The sequence below is a fragment of the Neovison vison genome, chromosome 12 (assembly GCF_020171115.1).
Source record: "Neovison vison isolate M4711 chromosome 12, ASM_NN_V1, whole genome shotgun sequence".
Taxonomy (NCBI): Eukaryota; Metazoa; Chordata; class Mammalia; order Carnivora; family Mustelidae; genus Neogale; species Neogale vison.
This window is the reverse complement of record NC_058102.1, coordinates 65,627,713-65,651,566: the sequence shown is the minus strand read 5'-3', so window position 1 is coordinate 65,651,566 and position 23,854 is coordinate 65,627,713. Positions and strand designations below refer to the sequence as shown.

Here is a 23,854-nt window from a genome sequence, read left to right as displayed (position 1 = left end):
CGGATGCATGTATGCTCTACTGTTCTTAAGCTTTAACCTCAAGATCAACCTGAAGACTCAGAGACGTAAGATGGATGTGACTAAAGTGCGGTTTTATATATTTTTTCAGTCATTTACTTTGAACTGTGTACAGTTTGTTCAAAAGTTAAGGATGCTCTTAATTTTTCAATATTTGAGTCCCTTATAAGGCATTTCCTTGTGCAAGTAATACTGTATCATGAGCTCCAGTTTGTAATTTCCCTTCAGAATATACACACCCTGATTTATTTGTCTGATTTTCATTCCATGGATTAATTTATTTGAGGTTAACTATGCCAAGGTCAGATGTTTATTTTCTATTTCCTGTTGAGGAAAAAAAAACCGCAAAGAAAAAACATGGCTGGGAAAAAAATTCCACCATAAAACCTGAGTTTCGCTGGACCAAAAACAAAAACAAACAAACCACCCAAAGTGAACTTTATTTCAGGAGTCAGCAGCATATTTTCAACCAGATAAGTCTCTGGCATTTTTCAAGTGCCTGGTTTCTTCCTGTTATAAGATTTGAGCCATTGTGTCACTAAAATGTACCAGGTGACACTGACTGGTCTGTTTTACTTGTTTGAAATTGCCATTAACAACCAGCAAGTAAGTCTTGCCACTTCTCTTTTTGCATTATACTCCTTCCCACCCATTTCAGATAGCTTTGGGAAAAACTTTACATGCCATTTTGGGAAATGGGATGTGCTCTCCAAAGAGGGCCAACTCAATTATCTGACCTCCCACAATGCCTGACCTCTCCCAGGGATCCAGAAGGACTCCACCCAATTGATTTTCCAAGAGAATTTAGAGTAAAACCTCTGATGCCCTCAGGAAATTAGTCATTTTAAGTAGCTGAATTTTCCTGATAACTGACAATTTAACACTAAAGGTTGGGAAATGTATTGAATTGAATACTTCTCTGCTCTCTTTAATAAAAAATGGTGAATATAATTAAACCCTTCTCAGAGGCCTGAGGTAACTTTCTAGCTATGTGATTCTGAATTTATGTCGCCCCTCTAGTTGCTTTCTCTGTAACAATAAGGTCAATACATATTGACCTTCTGTGTGAACAAATGAGATGATGGGTATAAACATACCTGCCATCATACTTGTTCTACTACAAACTGTTTTGGGGTGAGCTGAAGGACCTCTGGGTGTTATTTTTTGGCTCCTCTACAGCCCTAATGAACCTGGCAGGCTGAAACTGCCAGGTCTCCTTCTCTCATATGGATTTCTCATCCCCCCCCCACCCCAATCATTCTCTTCATTGCTGTCAATGGCCTTCAACTTGCTCCCATTAGTCAAAATAACATCCATTATTTCTTCATCACTAACCTAGTGAACACTCAAGTCATCTTGTATCCAGCTGTCTCTCCTCTGCTGTGAGTTCTCAGATGTGAAGGACATGTGACTCTCTCCAGTTTAAGAATATAGGAATGTTTTCTGTGAAACCCTCATTCCAAAGCCTGTCAGTCCTTCAACATCTAAAGCAAATGATCCCCACAGGTACCAGAGCAATTTCCTCCAAGCCTTTCTGATATGCTCAACACCAAATGGAATTCCAGACACGTGCAATTTTAAAAGGTATAATCAAGGCTGTAAGAAGATTCAAAGTCCTGTGTGACAGATCAAGGTGTGCACAGAACCTTTACTGTAATAACACTTCGTAGCACGAATAGTACTTGGGTTGTTGCATCGACTTAGAAAAAGATATCAGAGGACGGGAAAAGTATGTCCATATTCCCAATCATACCTGCCCATAAAGATCATAAGGGATGGGGAGAGAAGAGGGCACATATCCTGAACATCCACCTTAGGAATTTGTGGTCACCACAAGCAGGAAGTAGGGGTGTTTAACATCCTGTGATGGGAAGGGCAATACTGCAGGATGAAGAGTTGGTCCATCTAAATTGTTGACCACTCTCCCACTGAGAAACACTGCTTATAATGGAGTTGTCCTTGGACTCTAAAGGGGTCTTGATATTTTGTGTATCATATTCATTTGGTCTTTCTTGCAACAAACATTTTAACATTTACTGAGCACCTACAATGTGCCAGGCCCTCTGCGAAGGGCCCACACAATAAAGAGAAAGGAGCCCTTGCTCTCAAGGAGGTCCTGTGGCAGAGGACTTTAATGCACTGTGATCAGAGCACACACGGCAGAAAGAGACAAAGCAGAAACTGTGGGTACGGGGGTACGGGAGGCGTGGAGGGGAAGTACGAGAAGCAGGAGCCCATGGCAGGATCCACTCATGGTGTTCACCAAGGTGTTTCCAGGGGAGATGACGCTTTACCTGTGGGGCAGTAATAGTTGAGGGTTAGGGGAAGGGGAGGAGGGGAAGCAGGAAGAGGAAGAAAGGTGTTTCAAAGAGAGAAAGCAAAACCAAACAGAACAAAGGAAACAAAACATTTTACTCTGGATTAAGCACAAACTGGAAAAGAGGGCAATAAAGGCCAAGGAGCAGTTTTTTTTTTTTTTAATTTTTTCAGCGTAACAGTATTCATTATTTTTGCACCAAACCCAGTGCTCCATGCAATCCGTGCCCTCTCCAATACCCAACCTCCCGCCCCCCGCCCCTTCAAAACCCTCAAGATTGTTTTTCAGAGTCCATAGTCTCTCATGGTTCACCTCCCCTTCCAATTTCCCTCTACTCCCTTCTCCTCTCCATCTCCCCAAGGAGTAGGTTTTAAAGAAGGTGGTAAGGTGAGTTTCAGGTGCAGAGGGAAATTTGTGGTAACATCCAGTAATCAGCTAGCTCTGATATGGGAAAGTTGCATGGTGAAATTACAGCTTGGAGAATTAATCAGCATACAGATGCTAACTAAAGTCTTTGGAACTAAAGAAATCCCTTGGGAGGAAAGCAAAGCTTGAGAAAAGAAGAACGCCTAGAGGAGGTGCATGAGAATCCTTCCATCAAGGGTTTGGAGGAGAGTCTAGAGAAACAGAAGGAAAACCAACTCAGCATGGAAGCTAATAAAGAATTCGCCCTAAGGAGGAGGGAGCGGTCAACAAAATTAATGCTATTGAGAGGCAAGGAATTTAATTCCCAAGCAGTGTCCTCCTCTGGAGTTCCCTGCATGGAGGTATCAGGGGCTCTTGGGGAAAAGAGTTTTGGTGGTAGAATGAGAACCACTCATGGCTGAGGGGGTAATGAGATGGAAACAAAGGAGAAGACACTGAGACCACCAGGAAATTTCAACACTTAAAAGGTAGGAAACGACAGACTCAATGGCAGGAAAGCGGAAACAGGAGATGCAGAGGCTGGTTTGCACATTTGTTTCAAGATGGCAGAAACTTAAAACTATTTATTTAAAGTATTTTATTTTATTTTTATATTTTAATTTCTATTTTTAAAGAAAGAGATAGAGGGGTGCCTGGGTGGCTCAGTGAGTTGAACATCCATCTCTTGATTTCAGCTCAGGTCATGAACTCAGGTGGTGAGATCGAGCCCCGTGCTGGGCTCTGCATTCAGCAGGGAGTCTGCTTGAGATTCTTTTTCTCTCCCTTCCTCTTCCCTTACTCGTGAGCATTGTCTCTTCCCACCTCTCTCTAAAAAATAAATATATCTTTGGAAAGAGAGAGAGAGAGAGAATGAGCATGTGAGTGGGGAGGGTGAAGGCAGAGGAAGAGGGAGAATCTTTTCTTTTTTTAAGATTTTACTTATGTACTTGACAGAGGGAGAAAGGTCACAAGTAGGCAGAGAGGCAGCGGGGGGTGGGGGAAGCAGGCTCCCTACTGAGCAGAGAGCCTGATGTGGGGCTCAATCCCAGGACCCTGAGATCATGACATGAGCCGAAGGCAAAGGCTTAACCCACTGAGACACCCAGGCGCTCCGAGGGAGAATCTTAAGCAGATGTCCTGCTGGGCAGGGAGACCATCACGGGGCTCTATCTCACCAACGGAGATCATGACCTGAGCCAATATCAAGAGGTAGACACTCAACTGACTGAGCCACCCAGGTGCCCTGAGAATATTTAAATATTAATCGAAAAGTGCACAGAGAAGTGAATAAAGTGAAGGGTTTAAAGGAAGAGTTTTAACAAACTCCGTTGAGGAGCAGAAGAGCAAGATGGGTTTGGGGGCAGATTAAATTTATGCTCCGTAGAAGCGACTAAGGATCGGCTTTTGATAGTCTTCAGTTTTTACAGTATACCTCAGTTGCCATTTTTTAAAATTTCAGGTAATTCACATTCCTTAAAAACAGACTGTAGAAAGATGTTTACGTGTAGTGTTCGGCCATCCAACACATGTTGACCAAGTGCCATGTTCCCGGCATGGCTTTCCAGGCTGGGGACAAGGACACAAATTCTGGTGGGGTTCCCTTCTAGAGATGAGAAGCAGATTAGCAGGTGATAAATGAGTGGAGAAAATGAAGCAAATAGGAATAGACTATGTTGGTGGTGACTGCACTCTTTAGTGGGGTGGCTGGGGAAGGCCTTGTCGACAAGATGACCCAAGTGGAGAGCCCCGAAGGAAGGGGAGGAAGCAGCTTTTAGAGAGGGAGGGGGTGTTTTAGGAAGAGGGAACCACAAATTCAGAGTCCCCAGAACCCCACATGGCTGGAGTCAAGGCGGCAAGAAAAGTAGCAGGAGGTGAGGTCTGAGAAAGACAGTGCGGAGCCTGGAGGCTGCTGCAGAGCCTCCGAGGGACAGGAATCTAAGTGAGACACAGTGGGGGATGGAGGTGGAGAGAAGTGTCAGATTTGGGACATAGGTAACACTTAACGAGTTTATCACTGCCAGGGATTAGGCCCTGCTTTAAGCTTTTTATAGGAGTTATCTTGTAATATTCCAACACTACAAAGTATGGTGTTACTTCATATGTTGTTCACTTTATCAGAAAATCTAAATGATACTGTTAAAACAGTCATTATCTGCTTATATAAGAAATTGTAAATTAAGCCGGCGCCTCGGATGCTGTGTCTCAGGACCCAGACACCACTCACGTCTGAGACCCTTGTTTCCCCAGTGGCTGACACCTCACAGCCTCTGGGCAATGCGCTCAGCCTCAGAGAAATCCCTCACCCAAGGCAGTGATGGGTTTGTAAGGGGACATAAAGGTTCCATCTATTGCCTCCACTCATGGCCATCCTGAGGGGCCCTTGCAGCTCCAGAGCTTCCTCAGCAGTCACCCAAGGCCCTGGAACCGCACTGCCTGTCCCAACTCTCCCTCTGCCCATCCTGCTTGCCTGGCTTCCTTCCCTAGTGTTCCAGAGAGTGCTTCTCAGTGGACTTCCTGCTTACAGATCCCTGCCTTGGATTCCGTTTCCGGGGGAAGCAAGGCAAGCTCTTGAAGTGAAAGAGTGGTAGAAGGCAGGAGGAAAACAAACAAACAAACAAACAAAAGAAAACCAGAGAGCAAAATATTCTTCAATAGAAATTATAAAACTTTCATTTGGAAATTTAGTCCATAAGAGTGGTCATGAAATTCTAGTTTTCTAAATAAAATAGTGTTTAACTTCTTGGATTTAATGAATAAAACTCCAGACTTAACACAAAATAAATAGAGGGAGGCTCTAATTTCATCAACAAAAAGAAATAAAAATAATTTCAAATGTCTATTTGTGATACTGGGAAGTATATTTAGACTTTTATAAATGAAAATACCACACGGGCAGAAGAGCCCATCTCCACTTGTTAAACCTGGTTAACAAATGGTTCTGGAATTTTAATTCTTTCCAGAAATACATGGCAGCTGGTATCCAAGGTCATTTTTACTTGTAAGAGTTATTTTAAATGTCCACTTAAAATAGGCTGTGTAATGAGGACTTTTAAAATAACCATTAAATCCTGATTTCAAAAAAATGTTCAAACTCCACCAGCTTTATAGATAACATTTTTCAAAGGAATTGTAATAATTTTATTGATCTACTCAGGACATCAGTGAACAGGGCGTTAGGCTCTAATGATACGATGTTTCCTCGATTCCTTTATTATTTCCATTTTCCACAAAGACTTACCCAGTTAATAGAGTGTCCTTCCAGAGTTCCAGTTATTCCCAGAGGAAGGAATGCAAAGAATGCTATCAATGGTTACTTTTATCATGACGAGTCTCTATTTTACCCATTAAAAAATTCCAATCAGGAAGATTTTAGTTCTATCCTTTTCCACGTGGTAGGCATTTAAACAGCTAGCAGAGATTTCTTTGGGACAGAAACATTAAAAGGGACATTTCTTCCCCTTTAATTATGCCAATAAAAGAGTCTGGTCAAGGACTTCTACCCTTTCTGAACAGGTTTCTTTCCCTTCAGATTTTCTATTTAGAACATCAACAGCAGATACACTGGGAGTAGATAAGGCCACTCTAAGGGTCTCATGGCTGCCCAAGCACATATGAGTGCTATCAGGGAAGGGAAATGCATTGCCTGCTTGATATGAGTATGGGAGGGTGAAAATCTTAGATGATTTACTGTGTATTTCATGTTGAAACCATACCTGTGAAAAGAAAACAGCAGTCTGGGTGACTGAAGATCACAGCCTTTGTATTAGGACAGAATCTTGCACAGGGCTGATATCCAATCAACCAGAATGCAATAGTAGATCTGGGTATGGGGTCCTTATTATAGTGGGTTGGGAGGAAGAAGGCATCTAAGCGAACAAATGCTCTGTGGAACCTGAGATAATTTGCTGCTGACAACAGGGAGACCTTCCTGACCCACCTGGACAAAGTGAACTGTATTCATTCCCAGGTGCAGGGTTCTTGACGACCAGCCCATTTTAACCAACCAGTAACTGAGTCATGCAAGGGATTTAAATATAAGATGAAAAACAATGTCTATGAAATCTAGTGAAATCTCTTCACTATGTTGTCAGATTTCCAGATGTTCTCTATTCTCTGTAAAACATATTGGTGGATACCCACAACTTAATAAACTTTCTCTATAAGCCTGGGCCCTTTTGATCCTGTAAATTGAGTTGTATGTCTAAAAGACAGTTGTGTTTGTTAACAATTTTGTTGCAGTTGTGGTTTTTATTGCAATTGTACCATGTAATAAAATATCTTGCAAACTGATAAAATATAAATGTGAAAAACAGTGCTGTAATTTCTATGAATACTATGTAAATACTCTGGAAATACTCAAAGAAGGGAATTTGCTCAAGAAATTGCTGTTGATTAGATGTGGAGTATCTATAAAAAAAAGCTATAGGAGAAAAATCAGAAAAATCTCACAGTCATTACAGTTTTTATTCCACTTGAAAGTATCAAACGCTGATCATTAGAGAAATGACTTATGGATGTGATTTTTGCAGATTATAATCATTGGACTCTTGCCCAAAGAAAAAAGCTTGGTTTGACATTTGAAGATTGGTGAGTGGATGTACATGGGAAATTTTAGGGTATAATAAATCATTAAAGAGTGTGCATGATTTGTTTTATGATTCTATCCTTTCAAGTAACTTTTTAAGGTGATCAACAAACCACTGGCCAAGTACACATTCCTTATCTGTTGCTCAGTCTGAGCCATGATCTCTCTCTCCCTTTGGGCTTATTGGATGAGTTATTTCATGGGCATTTTTGTGCAGGAAGAGCTGAGATATTGGGTCATCTCCGAACTTTCTATTCCACTCATATGAAGTGGAATGGTAGGAACTTTTCCAGGTTCTAAACAATGGCCAGAAAGCTTTGGAGGCATATGGCAGAACCACCAGTGGTGTTCTGATTCTGAACCATACGGAATCCCAAACTTTATAGAATCTGGAACAGGTATAAACATCACAGCTCCCCTCTGAGCAAAGCAAAGCTAACACTTGTGTTCATTAAGGATTTAAAAAAAGAGTTCTGCCATTTTCCTTTGCTGATTTGAGTCTTAATCTGAATCTGTAACCTCAGCTACAGCATGGGAAGATTTCCCTTGTACTACAGAAACAGAATAAATGAGCTTCACTGAAAGGTAGGAGAACTTGGTAGTACTTCCATTTTGTTTAAAAAACAGAACAAGGTTGTAGACGAATGGATAAAGAAGATACGGTCCATATATATACAATGGACTATTACTCAACCATCAGAAAGGATGAATACTCAACTTTTGCATCAACATGATTGGGACCGGAGGAGATTATGATAAGTGAAAAAAGTCAAGCAGAGAAAATTATCATATGGTTTCCCTTATTCGTGGAACATAAGAAATAGATAGCATGGAGGACAGTAAGAGAAGGAAGGGGAAAATGAAGCGAGGGAAATCGAAGCGGGGGAGGAACCATGAGAGACTGTGGACTCCAGGAAACAAACTGAGGGTTTTAGAGAGGAGGTGGGGAAGGGTGAGCCTGGTGATGGGTATTAAGGAGGGCACGGATTGCTTGGAGCACTGGGTGTTATATGCAAACAATCTTAGAACACTACATCAAAAACTAATGATGTACTGTATGGTGACTAACATAACATAATAATAAAAAAAATGGAAAAGATCTAAAAGTTAAAACTTTAAATAAATAAATAAAAAGTAAAAAAATTAACACATTCTGTATCTTGGCTATTGTAAATAATGCTGAAATAAACATGGGGGGAGATATACATACATATATGTATTTATATAAAAATAGAATAAGGTTGCGGTGCCTGGGTGGCTCAGTTAGTTAAGTGGCCAGCTCTTGATTTCGGCTCAGGTAGTGACCTCAGGGTCTTGGGATTGAGCCCCACATTGGGCTCCCTACTTGGCAGGGAGTCTGCTCCAGCATTTTCTCTCTCCCTGTGCCTCTGCTCCTCCCCCACCCTGCTCTCTCACTCTCTCTGAAATAAATAAATCTTTTAAAAAACATACAATAAGGTTTAAAAGAAGCAGAATATTCATGCCATATATAATTACCAATTTAACACAGCATTATTTCTAGAATTATAAGCCAAAATGATATTTGTACAGACACAACACTAATGACTAATTCCATCATTGCCTCTGGGATCTACACAGTCATTACAACAGAAATGGATAATTGTGGGGACTGATTTCACATAATAACACAGTTAGCCCTGCATTTCCCTAATCATTCTGTTTCTGGCTGTGTGCAAATATGGAAAATATCAAATATACTGAAGTTGAAATAAAGATTAGGTAGTTGGGGTGGGGAGAGTCCCTGTCTCATTAACTTGAGCAAAAAAAAGAGCAATATCAAAATAAGGGCAATGCCTGGGTGGTTCAGTTGGTTTGGCATCCGACTCTCAGTTTCAGCTCAGGTCATGGTGTGAGATCGAGCCCCATGTTGGGCTTTGCACTGAGCATGGAACCTGCCTCAGATTCTCTCTCACTCTTTCTCTGCCCCTCCCCTTCCGCCATGTATGTGCATGCTCTCTCTAAAAAATTTAATTTAATTTTTTAAAAAGGGCAATTTTCTTGTCACCTAGGATGAATAATCATCAAAATGATGAATAGTCCTGGTATTTTCCCTTTCTAACACAAGGAGTGACAATTTATTTAAATTAAAAAAGTAAAACAAAACACCCACACCCATTGAAAATTCACCACCGAGGTATCCACACAGAAATGATGCTACTTAAATCAGAAGTATTTTGAGCCTGGTCTGAGAGGATGAAATATTTCACTAATTACTATGCAGGGTATTTATAGCTTTAATTGTTTTTTCCCCTACTTCTCAAGGGACATGTTTCTTCCACAAGCACAGTTGCTGAAGCAAACATTTATTTTTATTGTTTCATGGGAAAAAAGCAGTAGTACCCAACCAGCTACTATAATTCTGTAAAATCAGCTACTCAAGAATTTTATATAATTTATATCTTTGCCCCAGGCTGTGCCTTAGGGTCTGCCTTATTTTTTCTGTTTGAACTTGACAGAAAACAGTTTTTTAGAATGCAACAAATTTTGAAGGACACTGATAATACTTTGTTTCAACCACTATTTTTTGAGCAAATTTACTGCTCTCTTCAAGAATGCCACCTAAAACCCTGAAACATTAATTAATTATTATGCCAAAACATACTTTATTTGTACCCTTGAAGGAATATATGCCTCTTTAAAAATTATATCGCCTCATTGAAAAAATAATGCATGTTCACTAGAACATTTGGAGCACAAAATAAAATATACAGAAAAAAATCAAATCTTAATCTCACCAACTAGAGTTAAGTCCTATAAAAAGTTGGGTAAACTGGCTTCCAGGAAAAGAACATAATTCTTTATTAATCCTTAAAAATGATCTTCTGTTCCTTAATAAAATCTTTTCCTCAATAAAAAGTTTCATTACAATTTTCCTCTGGAGCTTGCATTTTTTTTATCTTTGTAAAAGTATTTGATAGTGAACTTGATGAGCACAGCTTAAAATTTTTGCCATACTGAGTATTAAATGAGAGCATAAAGTCTAAAATAATTTGACTTATGAACAATATATCTATATAAGAACATTGTTCAAAAGGATAATTTTAAAAATCTGGCGGGTTACTTTAAGACTGGGGGGAGGGGGGTTGGGAGAAGGGGTGTAGGGTTATGGACATTGGGGAGGGTATGTGCTTAAGAATGATGATTTCAAACTAAGATTTGAGATAATCCTCGAACATGCTTCAGGGAAATGTAGATGTGTTCAGTATACATATTGAAGCATGTCTCAAAGCAGAAAATACAGCCAAATGTGGGCCAGTCTGGAGGGGCATGGAAAACTCTTTCAAAGGCTTCGGTGAGCCTCATTGTACAAAAAAGAAAAGACTCATGTTTCTTTGTTTTGCCCATATTTGGAGACTCTGAGGCTATGTGTGTAATTCTCATGTGCCCTCATGGTGCAGGCTAAAGACATTCATCATGTGGGATCTTTTAGATAAGATCATCTTGAAAGTGAGAGTTGCTATTTTGAGTACTTAAGAGCGATCTGCCACTGGTAATGCAGGCTTGAATTTGTGGTTTCTCTTAAAGTGACAACTCAAAGCTATGTTTTGTACAGTCTCTTCCAAATGAATACAAGCAGAGGAGTACAAGAAGAGTATCAGGGCTGTTCATATATATATGCACATACACTTATATATTTGTGTACATACATATACACACACACGTCCCTTATTAACATATTCCCAATATGGTAATCAAGTGTCTTGTAGTTTTCTTTCTATTTAATACAATTACCAGGGTATTTCATATCTATACTCAGATGCCTTCATATAAATTCTTTCTGATGATGAGAAGCCTAAAGTGGGAAGAATTCACTGGAATACATGCTCAGAGAATCTAGGAGTGTATTTTTGACAATCAACTCTTGTTTGCCTCCATGTGTGTGTGACTCAGTGTCACTTCATTGAGTAGTGAGTACCAATGGAAACTTCTGCAGGAACACCAACAATTAGAAGTGAGGCAGAATTACTACATTCACAACAGACTTGAACACTGAGCCAAAATGGAGAGTCCGGAATCCTTACCACCCCAAAGGGGATATCCACTGTCCACCCCTACCCCCACAGTGCATACTGGGTGGGCGAGTGAATGAACAAGGGCCTGAGAAGCAGAGGGGTAGACAATTGCGTGGGGCTTACCTGAGGGCTGTTCTGTAGTGGTAGATGGCTTCCCGGTTACGACCCTGGTCCTTCAGGAAATTGGCATAGTTATAGTGAACCTTGGCATTGTGAGGCAGAGTCTGAACTCCAGACCTACAATTAAGACATTTAAAGAAAAGAAGAAAGAGCAACAAAGAACTGTGTTTAGGAACATCATTGGTTTCTTTCATATTTTACTCAGTTTCATGAACCTGCATTTGGAATGTCTGTTACAACCATCTAAATCGGGTTTTCAGAATTCATGAAATATATGACTTACTAAACACGCTTCTATGGAAAATAATGAAGGCAATGGGTGGTGTGCACAACTAAATTAACATGCTAACTGGATAGGAAGCAGAGACGGTGGCTTAGGGTGATGGATAATGCTCTGCAGAACAAACCTGCATGCTCAGATTCATTCAGTGTTTTCCTTCCTTGCTTCTTTTGTTCACTTTCTACCTTCCTTAAAACAAAAATTAAGAGTGTCTGCAAAAATAAATCATGATAAGAGTGATGACTGCAGACTGGCCTCCCTATTAACTTCTATTGGAAGTTAACATTTTCCATGTACCCAAATCTGGGCTAATTTAAAAAATAAATAAATAAATGCAAGTATAATTATTTTACAAGTTGCAGGTAAGGGAATGAGATTTTGTTCAAAAAGAGAGAAACCCTGCTTCCAAAGCCACTGTGTTAGTTTGCTAGGGCAGCCATAAAGAAATGCCTGGGGAATCCCTACAGGGTAACAGTGCAGCTTTGAAGATGATTCCAGGGGCAGGTGGGGGCAGGAGGGGATCTGTTTCTCGTTTGTAACTAGCAACCACACATTTAACCTGCACAAGATTATACAGCTGGTCAGTGTCAGAGGTGGAATTCTAGAGGATTCTAGATTGGTCCTAGAGTCCCTCATTCCCTCAACACGCAGGGAGGTGGTGGCAGGGGAATGATGGAGGCCCACCTGGAAAGAAAACTCCCAGACTGTGCATGGATGAAATGTGGGAGGGGGACAGTTGATGAGAGAGCAAGGAGAAAAGCAGGACAACCTAGTTTTGGGGCAACTCTAATGCTCTACATTCCTTCTCCCAGCTAACATACTTTCATTTAGTTTTTAATTTAAAGTTAAGATTAATAGAAGGGTTTCATACAAAGTGCCAAAGATCTGTTGGGGAAATATGTAAGGGCATCGTGATCTTTGTTGAACTTTCCCTAAAATAAGAGGTTCCTTATGACCAGCAAAGATAGTCCCAACTTAAAACCCCCTGACTGGGATCCTGAGGAACTCTCCAAAGGACAGAACTTAACAGAGAGTGCAAGAGGCTAAAGACCAACCAGAAGACATCATCATCTGAAGGCAGCAAAACTCCAGACTTATGCAGGCTGCTTCAGTGCCCGCAGGGCAGGTGGCTAGGATTTCTTGGGGGTGGAGGTAAGGCTGAACAAGGACTAAATCTGTATCGGGAGCAGGTTAAGCACAGATCGCCATCCTTACCCTGTATACCCAAGTGGCTTTTTTCATTACTCTTTCTCCATGCCAGCAGAAGGCAGGAGTTTTACTCTCTGGAAGAGCTCAGCTAGAGAAATCCTGCACCTGGGAACAAGAGGTCAACTGCCAAGGAAGGGGTGGTACCTCAAAGGTGTATAATGTGAAGATCTGTATTCTGAACATTGGGATCTCAGTTTCCCCTCTTATTAAGCTCTCTGAACATTGGCAGCCAGGACTGGAGCCCCAGGAAGGAGACTGGAGGAATCGTCTAAGTAGAAACTGATCCACCCAAGACAAAAGACAGACAAATGCTGACATTCGGGTGCTCTAGTGAAACACTGATATCCTTCAATCATTCTATAGTGAGACCCTTCAGGTGCAAGAGAGAGCCAGGATTTTAATGGAATATTTAAAATGGATATTACGGGGTGCCTGGGTGGCTTAGTTGGTTAAGCCTTCAGCTCAGGTCATGATCCTGGAGTCCCAGGACTGAGTCCCTCATCAGGCTCCCAGCTCCATGGGGAGTCTGCTTCTCCCTTTGACCTTCTCCCCTCTCATGCTCTCTCTTACTCTCTCTCTCTCAAATAAATAAATAAAAAATAAATAAATAAAATGAATATTATGCAAAGTGAATTTAGTCACAGGGGCAGAATCTGGGGCAGAGTGCTAACTGGCTTTAAAAACATTCCAGTTTCTATGCAGGAAAATTTCTTAATTTTTTTAGGCAGAAATAAATAGTGCATGGCAATGGGCAGATTTTAAAAGTAACTTTGATTTTGGCGTGGACATAACTGGCATATTGGAATTGATCCCTCCCCCTGTGTGATTAGCATGGTGACTCTAATTTATGTATTGCTAGAGGAACAGACAATTAGGTCTGTGGAAACATGGTCCTTGCGAAGATCGGGGCATTGTTCAGTGATGGCCAGAGGAAGTAATGATATTCATAACAGGCAAGCAGATGTGGGTGGAGTAACTGGAATCTGAAGAACACACTGCTTTTTCCATTGTTGTTTTTGACCTTTATGTTCTCTCTGTGATATTTTTCTGCTATGTTTTTCCAGTCTCTCATTTTACAATGAGTAGTTTGTAGAAAAGGGGAAATAAACAACTGGCCAAAGGCAAAACTTTCCACATAGCTGTAATTGGCCAGGCTGCTCCTGCTTCCCAGAGCTAGTCTCCTTCACTTGCTCTATGGATGCTATGATTCCGTAGCCCCAATTGTTTCAGTGGAAACAAGCAGCTTCAGTATTTACTTTACAAAGACACGTAGTATTCATTAAGTATGTGGTTGGAGCTCGATCCCTATTCATAATCCCAATGATGATTTCAAAGAAAAATCTCCTTTCAACTCAGGATATTCATTCATATACATTACATTTCTCCCTGGGACCTCTCATTTGTCGACACTTGGAAAAGAACAGAAATGACTGAAACAAACAGAAATAAAAATCTACTTCTCTCAGGTATATCTCCAAGTTTATAGAACACCAATTTGAACACCAATTTGTTTTGTTGGCATCCTGGACAATAGGCCACGAGAACTACCCCCAAATTCCCGATGAGAAAACAAACATTAGAAAAAAAAAAAAAATGAGCAGTGTTCAGCCAGAGGTTAACAGGAAAGGAGAGTAAGAAGGATTTGTGATTCTCTTCAGTGCTGACCCTGCTGTGACCTGTGGTTGCACAACACCACACTCCAAAAGTCCAGTACTCATTGGACGGGATGCTCAGTTGGAATCCAGTTCTGGGCTATGCACCCACTTCCCTGGATCATATCCTTGCATCCCTTCAATAACTAGAGGATGGATAGAATTATCGTACCTCCCACACTACAGATGAAAACACTGAGGTTCAGAGAGATGAAGACCTTTCTCTAAAGTTACAGACCGAGAAAGTAGTAGAGCAGAGATTTCAACCAAGGCCAATATGTGGTCAGGACTATTCCTGAAGCTGATCAACATGTGGAGCTAAGCCAGAAAGGTACCACAGGGCATAGAAACACTAAAGTTTTATTATCACAATGTTTATCTCATTGGTAAGCAAACTATAACCTTGTGGGCCACAGACGCACCAATGTGTTTACCTATTATCTTTGGCGTCGTTCCTGAGACAACAGCAGGGTTGAGTCATTGTAAAAGACACTATATGGCCCACAAAGACTAAAATATTTACCACCCACTCCTCTACAAAAGAATTTGTCAATCCTCAATATATAATCTCTGCCCTGGGAGGCTGGCTGATCTCTCTGGCTTGGCAATTCAGAAAGGAAGAAACAGAAATGTGTTCCATACAGAGATGGAGAATAATCTAGGCCAAAAATTCTTAATTGATGGTCCATGGATTGCTTAAATAGTTCATGAATGGGATTCAGAAAGACCCTGAACTAGATGCAAATAAAAGAAAATTGTGGTCTCTGTCTTTTCTGGTATTTCAAAGATCTGGGGCGTGGAGGGGATTTTACCAAAATGTGTTATTACAGTATTATTTACTCTAAACAAAGGCAAAATTCATTACCAGACCCAGCTAAAGCTGCAGTGACCCTCTTCCTGGGTTAGGGTATCAGAACAGTTCCTTGTTAAAAAGAATTAAAGAAAATACAGCTGGCAGCTATGATTATGAACCAACTCCTCCCTCTCGCTCTCTCCCCCACTCTCTTTTTTATACCTGGCTTAGTTTTAGTTAGAAAACATAAAGTAAAAAATAAGCATAGCAAAGCTTATGTATTCTTTTATATCAAATTCGGGTTCAAAGCTGGGCTCCTCCTCGTCATAGCTAGCTCAGCTTGGACCAGTTACTCTCTTCTGTGCTGGCATCTTATGCTGTTGTGTGTAAAGCCCTTGCCTATGGAACCTCAAGGCTGTACGGGGGCCTTGCATCTGTACCTCCTAAAAATACATCACACAGTGGGATCTTTTTTGTAAAAGGATGCCTCAGCTGGAAAGGCTGGGACTTGAATGAAATTTGGACTTTCTCCAACACAAAGGTCTGTCCTAAGATACTCTCTGTAAGACTGTTCATAATATTGCCAAGCAAAACCACCCTGTATAATAAGAGAGGCCTGACTGAGACCCTATGTCCAAGGAACGGTCAATGAGTTCATTGTTTACAACAGAGAAGTCGAAGGCCAGCCCTCTGCCAGGGGAATCACCTCCTCTAGAACTTTAACACAGTTTTTGTACTCAGATCAGCCAGTTCTTGGTTTTGATCACTGTGCCGAATTTCGGTTGTTTTCGTCTTTCTCTCTTCAGCTCAGGTCTATAAGAGAACAGTTCTTGAAAGGTTGGGCTGTTCTTTTTTTTTTTTTAAACATTTTCTTTCTTTTTTTTTTTTTTAAAGATTTTATTTATTTATTTGACAGACAGAGACCACAAGTAGGCAGAGAGGCAGGCAGAGAGAGAGGAGGAAGCAGGCTCCCTGCTGAGCAGAGAGCCCGATGCGGGACTTGATCCCAGGACCCTGAGATCATGACCTGAGCCGAAGGCAGTGGCTTAACCCACTGAGCCACCCAGGCGCCCCAGGTTGGGCTGTTCTTAGCAGGCTGCTTGTACTAATAGTGTTCTGCTGCCTTGTCCACCACCTGCTACTTTACGTTTAAGTGTGTTTATGTGTCTGCTCCACATAGGACTTTTAGCTCCTCTACAGATAATCTCTCTGCACCCCCCCCATGCCCCCCCCATTTCTCTCTCATGCCCTAGAACACAGTGCACAGCAACCATCTAAAAACCCAACATATTGTTTATGGTATTGCTTTAGGCATATTTCACATATTCATTTATTCTTACACTACACCAAAATATAAACTTGATTCTTCTTCTAAATTTAAAATAAACTAAGGCACGGAATGGCTAAGTAACTTGCCCAAGGTCACACAGCTATGAAATGGTGGTACTTGGAGAGGAGCCAGAAAGTCTCACTCCAGCCCCAACACTCGACCAGTAACTCCATCTTCCTTCCAAGATTCTTGGTAAATGTTTACTTCAACTGATTCGAGCATGACTCAGCACAGATGAATCCATACAAACATCTGGTCTTAGAGAAGAAAGAATATTCTTTAAGTCTCACACTCTTAAAACTTTTCTTGGGACATACATAAATTGTAATGGGCAAAGTTTTCTAAAAACTATCAAAAGCTTTGATTTGCACGTTATACAAAATTCCATTTGATCACCAAAAGCCTCCTAGGGCACAAAACCTCTTCAAGCACATGTGTGGAATGGTTGTGTTTTAGTAATCAGTTGTCACTTACTACATACTTCCATCTAAAAAAACAGAAGCCTCTGGATGCAAGGTCAATGAGCTTTTTGTTTTTCTGTTTTTAAACTGCTGGCATCAGCCTTCCAGGGTTTGAACATGAACTTGTTATCCTTGAAATAAACTGCTGCCAGCCAAAGTTGCTCTGATTAAGCAGTAAACATCATTAGAAGACACAACTTCTGTTAGTACCTTGATTCAAGCAAAGGGTTTAACACAGGGCAGAACCATTTTAAGGTCTCCCATAAAAGCACTGACTGATGAAAGCAAAAGAAAAAAAATCAAGCCAACAGAGATTAAGGGGAAGTTGTATTACTGAACTTCCATGCCCCTGTGTTTACAGAATGCCTTCAGCATGGGGAGCAAAAGGAACAAGTCCATTGTGCTCTGGGAGAACTGCCTTGAAAGTAAAAGGATGTGACAGAGACTGAACAGAATCTGGGACCTTAAGGGTGAAGAATATTCATAAAAAAATCAATAGGTCTCTACAGTACCCACTGTGGTAATGATGACCATGACAATGATATAGAAATAATAAATAAGCTAAGAAGACATGTATGCCAGGGGCGTCTGTGTGGCTCAGTGGGTTAAGCAGCTGCCTTCCACTCAGGGTCCTGGGAAGGAGCCCCATACCAGGCTCCCTGCTCAGCGGGGAGTCTGCTTCTCCCTCTCCCCCTGCTCGTGGATGCGGTCATTCTCTCTCAAATAAATAAATAAAATACTGGGGATAAAAAAAAAAGACATGCATACCAAACTAACTTTTTTCTATTAAGAAAAAAGGGACACCTAGGTGGCTCAGTAGTGAAGCATCTGCCCTCGGCTCAGGTCATGATCCTAGTGTCCTGGAATCAAGCCCTAAGTCGGGCTCCTTGTTCAGCCTGCTTCTCCCTCTCCAGCTCCCCCATGCTTGTGCTCCCTCTCTAGCTGTCTCTTGCTGTCAAATAAATAAATAAAGTCCTTAAAATTAATTAATTAAAAATATTTTTTAAAAAGTTAAATTGCCAAGTAGCAAAATCAAATATATTTTTTTTAAGATAGAAGAATGCAGTGTACATCTGCCCTATTTGTTCATTCCTTCGCTTGTTCGTTCATTCGTTCTTGGCTGCTAGAGTCTGGGCCCTGCCTGCAGTACTTGGATTTCCGGGGGGGGATTCGTCTTGCCTCACTCTGTTAAGTCTCAGTGGAACCCCAAGGTGCTTGGCCTGCCCTAAATCCCTGGAAGTCAGAGGAGCTTCTTTGGCCAATCATTCCTTTCAGGGCCCTGGTGGAAACAAAAAACAGGCATAGGACCTATACAGCTCAAAGCTCCACCAGAGGACTTAATTTCCCCAGCACTTTGTTGTGAAGATAAAATAAACCTGGTTTAAGTTTACCTGTTTTTTTCCTGGGTGGGTGCTTGAGTGCTCTCAAGACAGACTATCCCGATGCCTGTTTCCTGTCTGCTCCGTGCCAGCTTCTTTACTGGCCCTTTAATTCTGTGCCCCTTCCTCTAGTCTTCCAATAGTTCCTCTTTGTTTTCAAGCAATCCCAATTCTGTCTTTGTTGTTTGCCCCCAGAGTGTAAGTGTTGGGTATCAACTGAGCAGAGAACCAAGTAAAAACCACACTGACAAAACCGGGGAACTGGGTCATAAGTGAGGACAGAAGCTGGAAGAGGGCACAGACTGGGAATCCCTGGAAACCTGGAAAAATACTGTTGGGATCCTGGTGGGGCAGTGCCAGGGAGTCCAGGTGAAGGTCATCACCAGGGCTATGGCATTAGCAAGGTGGCCTGAGCTCCAGAAAACACAGCACAATGAGCAAGAGTCCCAAAGAATGTTTATACTTTACAAGTTTAGGGCTTCCAGGTGACCTTGTTATATTCAGAAACAGCTTCTGTAGCATATCAAAACCTACTGGGAGATGAAAAAAGTCTTCCATTTCTTTGTTCACAATTAATGCTCAGCATAAAGCAACTGGATTACGGATCACAACTTAATGTCCTGGAAGAGTCTAAAGAAAATGCCCTGCGTTTCTCTTCCTTCCTGCTGTGTGCTCACCTTTCTAATTGACTTATCTGCATCAGGAAGTTAGGTTTATCATTTCATTTTGTTTATAGCTGATTTTACAGCCCAGCTCATCATTATGACAGTTTCACAGACCCAGAAACCTTCCTATGAGCCTTATTTTCATAAATTCACTTAGAATGAGCTCACATTAAACTTTATAGAACACCATTTTAAAAACTAAAGCTAAAACCCAAAATAAAATTACATCTTCCACTTAAAACTTTACTAAAAAAAGCCCTGCAGATTAATGATTATTGCCAGACCCATGTTAACTCATTTGTTTGGAAACAAATACATAAACAAAGAAATACATGGGAAGAGATTTGCTTTTCTCCATTGAATCGTACCTGAACAGGGACTCTCTTGACAGCCAAATTTCATTCTGCTTCACAGTTTTCCAGGAGAAAAGCAGCAGCAGCAGCGCAGTGCACACGGTCAGGGTGGTAGCCCCCCAACGATTCAGCCCTGCGTAGAGCTTCCTCAATCCGTGCACAAAAAGGATGCAGTAGCCCATGCTAGGAAACAGAGCGGGAGAGGCAGGATTACTTTGGGGTACCGTGGAGTCCCCCCGAGAATTCGATCCCGTAGAACTAACTTTCAAATAAAACTTGTCCCGTAACAGAGAAACAAATGTAAACTCCCCCAGCTTACACAGTATTTACAATTTGGTTCTCTAATCACTCTTCCAGCGCATTGCCAGCTCTCTGGCATTAGTGTGGAGAATAGCAGGTTCATCGTTTAGGCTCCAAGTGCCCAGGATTTCAGCAGCATCACGAGACGTCCCTTTTGTATGTTCCTGGGTCGTGACTAGACCCTTATGTCACTGACATTGTATAACCATACTGGCACCACGAATTTAGATCTAGACTGTGTCGCCACAGGTGATGTCATGGCTTTGTGAGAAACAGTTCCCAAGAGCTCCCTATCAGGTCCTGGGAGGGATGCTGGTCACCAAGGAGCCCTGGCAGTCTGTCCCTAGGGATGTGCGCTGCCCGGTAAGTTCCTACTCTGGTCCAAGTCCTTCTGCTGAACGAAAATCATCTATCCACAGGCCAACTCCAGAGCACTGCAGCTTGGAGCCCATCACAGACAAATCGCACTGACAGGACTTTCTTGCTGACTCTGGCTCAGCTTTCTATGTAGACATGAAGAATCTGTCCTGTTATCTAAGTGGCATGTTGATACCACGTCTCTAACAACCTTTGACTGGAACGTGGTCCCTCACATAATCTATGCAGTTGACCTTTTCTGGAAGGGGGCAAAGCATAAATATTTCGGGCTTTTCAGGCTTTTCTGTCCTGCCCACTCTTTCTTTGGGGCAGGAAAGCAGCCAATGACACTACGTAAATTAATGGGCATGGCTATGTTCCGATAAAATTTATTTATAAAACAGGCCAGCCTTCACTCAGGAGCCACAGTGTGTTGACCCTTGCTATAACCAAAGGAAGGAGAAGGCGATTCCTTTCCACTGAGCAAGAGCATCAGTATCAAGTAACATGATCATTTTTTTTGGAAAGTCCTTGTACTGACATATGGCTCAAAGAAATGGTAAGCCATATAAAATAATCTCTACTTAGGCTTGCAAATTTCTTAGAGAGTATCACATTCTTACAAACTTGAACACAATATCACCAAGATTAAGATGCTTCTCTATTATGACATTTCATCCTTCAACATCTGCTTTAATAAAGATCTCAGCAGCAGGGGGGAGAACTGCTCTCTCCATTTCTAGGGCCAGGCCAAGTCCTCATTTTGAAAATAGAAAATCAAGCAAATGAGAAGCTACATGACTTTCTGGCCTCCAGGGAGATGAAACCAGGCTGCAGAGTGCTTTGGTGAATCTGATTAAGGAAAATCTGGGCTCTGATTAGAGACCTCTACACAGAGCATAACGGAGTCATTCAAACTGCTGACAGTAAACAAAACCAGTACCTGAAGAACCAAACTCTGGCTACTGATTGGTTTGCCTCAGCACTGAGATGCAGTTTCAAAGCATCTTGAGAAACACCACTCACTGCTTCTTCACGTGGAATCGTTTGATCTCTCACTCACTGGCTGCAGGTATTATCCCCATTTCAGTGCATGTAACAACTAGAGACTCGGTATCTCTCCCTGATACTTTCATGATGCACATCCAAAGGGAACTGAAGAGGAAATGCAGGTCAACCATGTTTGTCCTTCCATATTAGAATGAAAAGTATTTACACCTGTTACTCGAGAACTTTGTGAGAAGTTAATCATTGTGTAAATAGTGCAAATGTACTTTCATGAACCTTGCCCAGAAGCTCTTCAGTGATAAAAGAATACTTCTTCCTATTTACATCAGCCTGAAAAGAGGGCAATTTTCGATCCCTGGGCCGAGCATGTTATGATGTTTACTGTGACTTCACTTTTTGTTTAATTACATGGAGCAAAGAGAATCTTTTCATGATTAATTTGAACTGAAATTCTACTTTTTAACTTAAACTCAAACAACCCACTGAAAGGATCTACAAATAACATTAGTGGTGCAAGTCAGACACAGTCTTGTGATTTTATTGCTAAAAAAAAAAAAAAAAAAAAAAATCCCAACTTTAGATATTTGCAATGAAACACAGCCCTAGTTAACTTCATTCTGGCCTGGTGAATCCCCACTTGGCAAATTATGACAGCAAGAACTGATTCTGGTCTCATGGATGGTTAAACAATAAAGCCCTGGAATGCAGAGCCCAGAACAGGTGTTTGATGCTGCAGCCTAGAGGCAGCATGGGGCCAATGGTGAGGCCACGGATCAGATATAACCTGGAAGCTGCCAGCTTCTGGTGAGCCAAGACTCCAAGACTTAATTTTTTTTTTTTTTATCTCCAATATTTGATAGGCAGGAAAATTTCTCAGAAGGCTAAATGTATCTGGATGTAAGTTTATTCATATTCTAAGAAAATGACTCCAAAAGCATTTCTTGTACTTTTCTCTCTTGTGTGCTCCTCATCCTAGGTGCTGGGCTCTCACAGGAGTGATGAAGAGCTTCGATCACTTCTCCAAGAAATAGATTTCTTCTGCTCTCTCCTCAGCATATTTATGAATAATTGGGATAATAATGCCATTGCTTTCACCTTCTGAGAACCTGATTCTCCTCTATGTCTTTGAAGATGAGAGGCTCCCTCTCAACCTTGTAGTTCATCTACTAGCTCCAAATTTATAAGACCTCTTGTGGTAAACAAGACAGAGCTCTGGAATCTGCATTTCAGTTCTGACAATGCCTGTTGTTGGATCTTTGATTATTTAAATTCTCTACTTATTAATTTTCTTGTTTGTAAAAGGAAATAATTTTTCACTGTGTATCATGTTCGACAGACAACCATAAATGGTAACATTAATGTTATAATAATAATATTTTTATTAGGGAATTATTTTCTGCTGAATAGAGTATGAGACAGGATGTGTATACAGTCTGCACATATCCAGGTTAGAACAGATGTCTCTCTCTACCAGCCTCCTGTAAATGTGGCAATTTCCCGAGGCCCTTAAAACACTATGAGCCACAGTGGAACCAAAGTGCTCTGGTGCAAACTTGAAGCTTAGGAGTTCACAGTGAGGAAAAGGGATGTGGGAACTGGGTTCTTTCCTAACACTCAGGAGTTCGCCGGCCACAGGAGTTTTGCTCAATCTCATGAAGCCTCAGTTGTTTATTCTGTAAGAGTTTAACATTGCCTGCCTTAATAGCTGAAAATATAGCTACTTAAAGCACTGTTGTTTGGAGTAAATAAAATAATGTATGTGGACATAGTCTGTGAACTGAATACAAGGTATCTGTGTTTTCAAGTGAAGTGTTTATATGTTCATGTGTGTGTTTAGTATGCCATATTCTATGACATCAATAAAATGTACTGTGTATATCATTCAACTGTGTGATTAGATCTGTAAATACACCTCAAGAAATCCAGTTTATTAGAAATCCAGATTGACCCAAACTATGTAATTTATAGGATAATGTAAGTCTTCCAAAAGCATTCACAGAAAACTCCCTTAAAACTACAAACTTCCTTGTACAATATTGTTCACTTCAGAAAGGTCTGAGTCACACACCACTTTTATAGAACAATCTATTGTAGGAAGTAAAATACACTTGAATTATGTGAAATACAGGTAGCCAAGTATGTATGCTAATGTGCATTCACAATTCTAGAATTCAAAAAGCACTTAAGCAAATCTTCCCTTATTCCCATTTCAATTCTTTCTCCACTCTGTCTTTGTGAATACAAGAAGAAAGAAGAAAGGTAAGAAAATGCAAACTATCATCTTTTTGGTGAACTAATGCACAGTAAGAAGCATTGTTCTTAGCTTTCATATGAAATAGAGTATTAACTGTTTGGAAGTTCAGGCTGGTTATTTAAGGATGGAGTAAGTTTCATTCATTTGCACCCTGAGCATCAGACTATGACAGGGGTGGTTTCATAAGTGTGATTGAACAATGAGGTTAAAAGTATCAGAAACTAACATGGAAACAAGGGTAAACCTAAAAATGAATTAATCCAAGTCAGTAGTGGAGATGATAAGACCCACTTTCACCACCAGGAGAACTATCCAGCCGTGGGATGTGGGTGTT

At 41.0% G+C, this 23,854-nt stretch overlaps 1 protein-coding gene across 3 annotated transcripts in view; it reads right to left on the bottom strand.

The window, feature by feature from the left end:
* Positions 1–23,854, bottom strand: part of TMTC1 (transmembrane O-mannosyltransferase targeting cadherins 1) — a 256,320-nt gene that overhangs the window by 55,131 nt on the left and 177,335 nt on the right. For all 3 annotated transcript variants that reach the window (XM_044228523.1, XM_044228522.1, XM_044228524.1), the window contains 2 exons: positions 19,617–19,784; positions 11,483–11,596 (listed from right to left, as the gene is read on the bottom strand). In XM_044228523.1, coding sequence (XP_044084458.1) covers positions 11,483–11,596; positions 19,617–19,784 — 282 coding nt within the window. The remainder of the gene's footprint in view (positions 1–11,482; positions 11,597–19,616; positions 19,785–23,854) is intronic.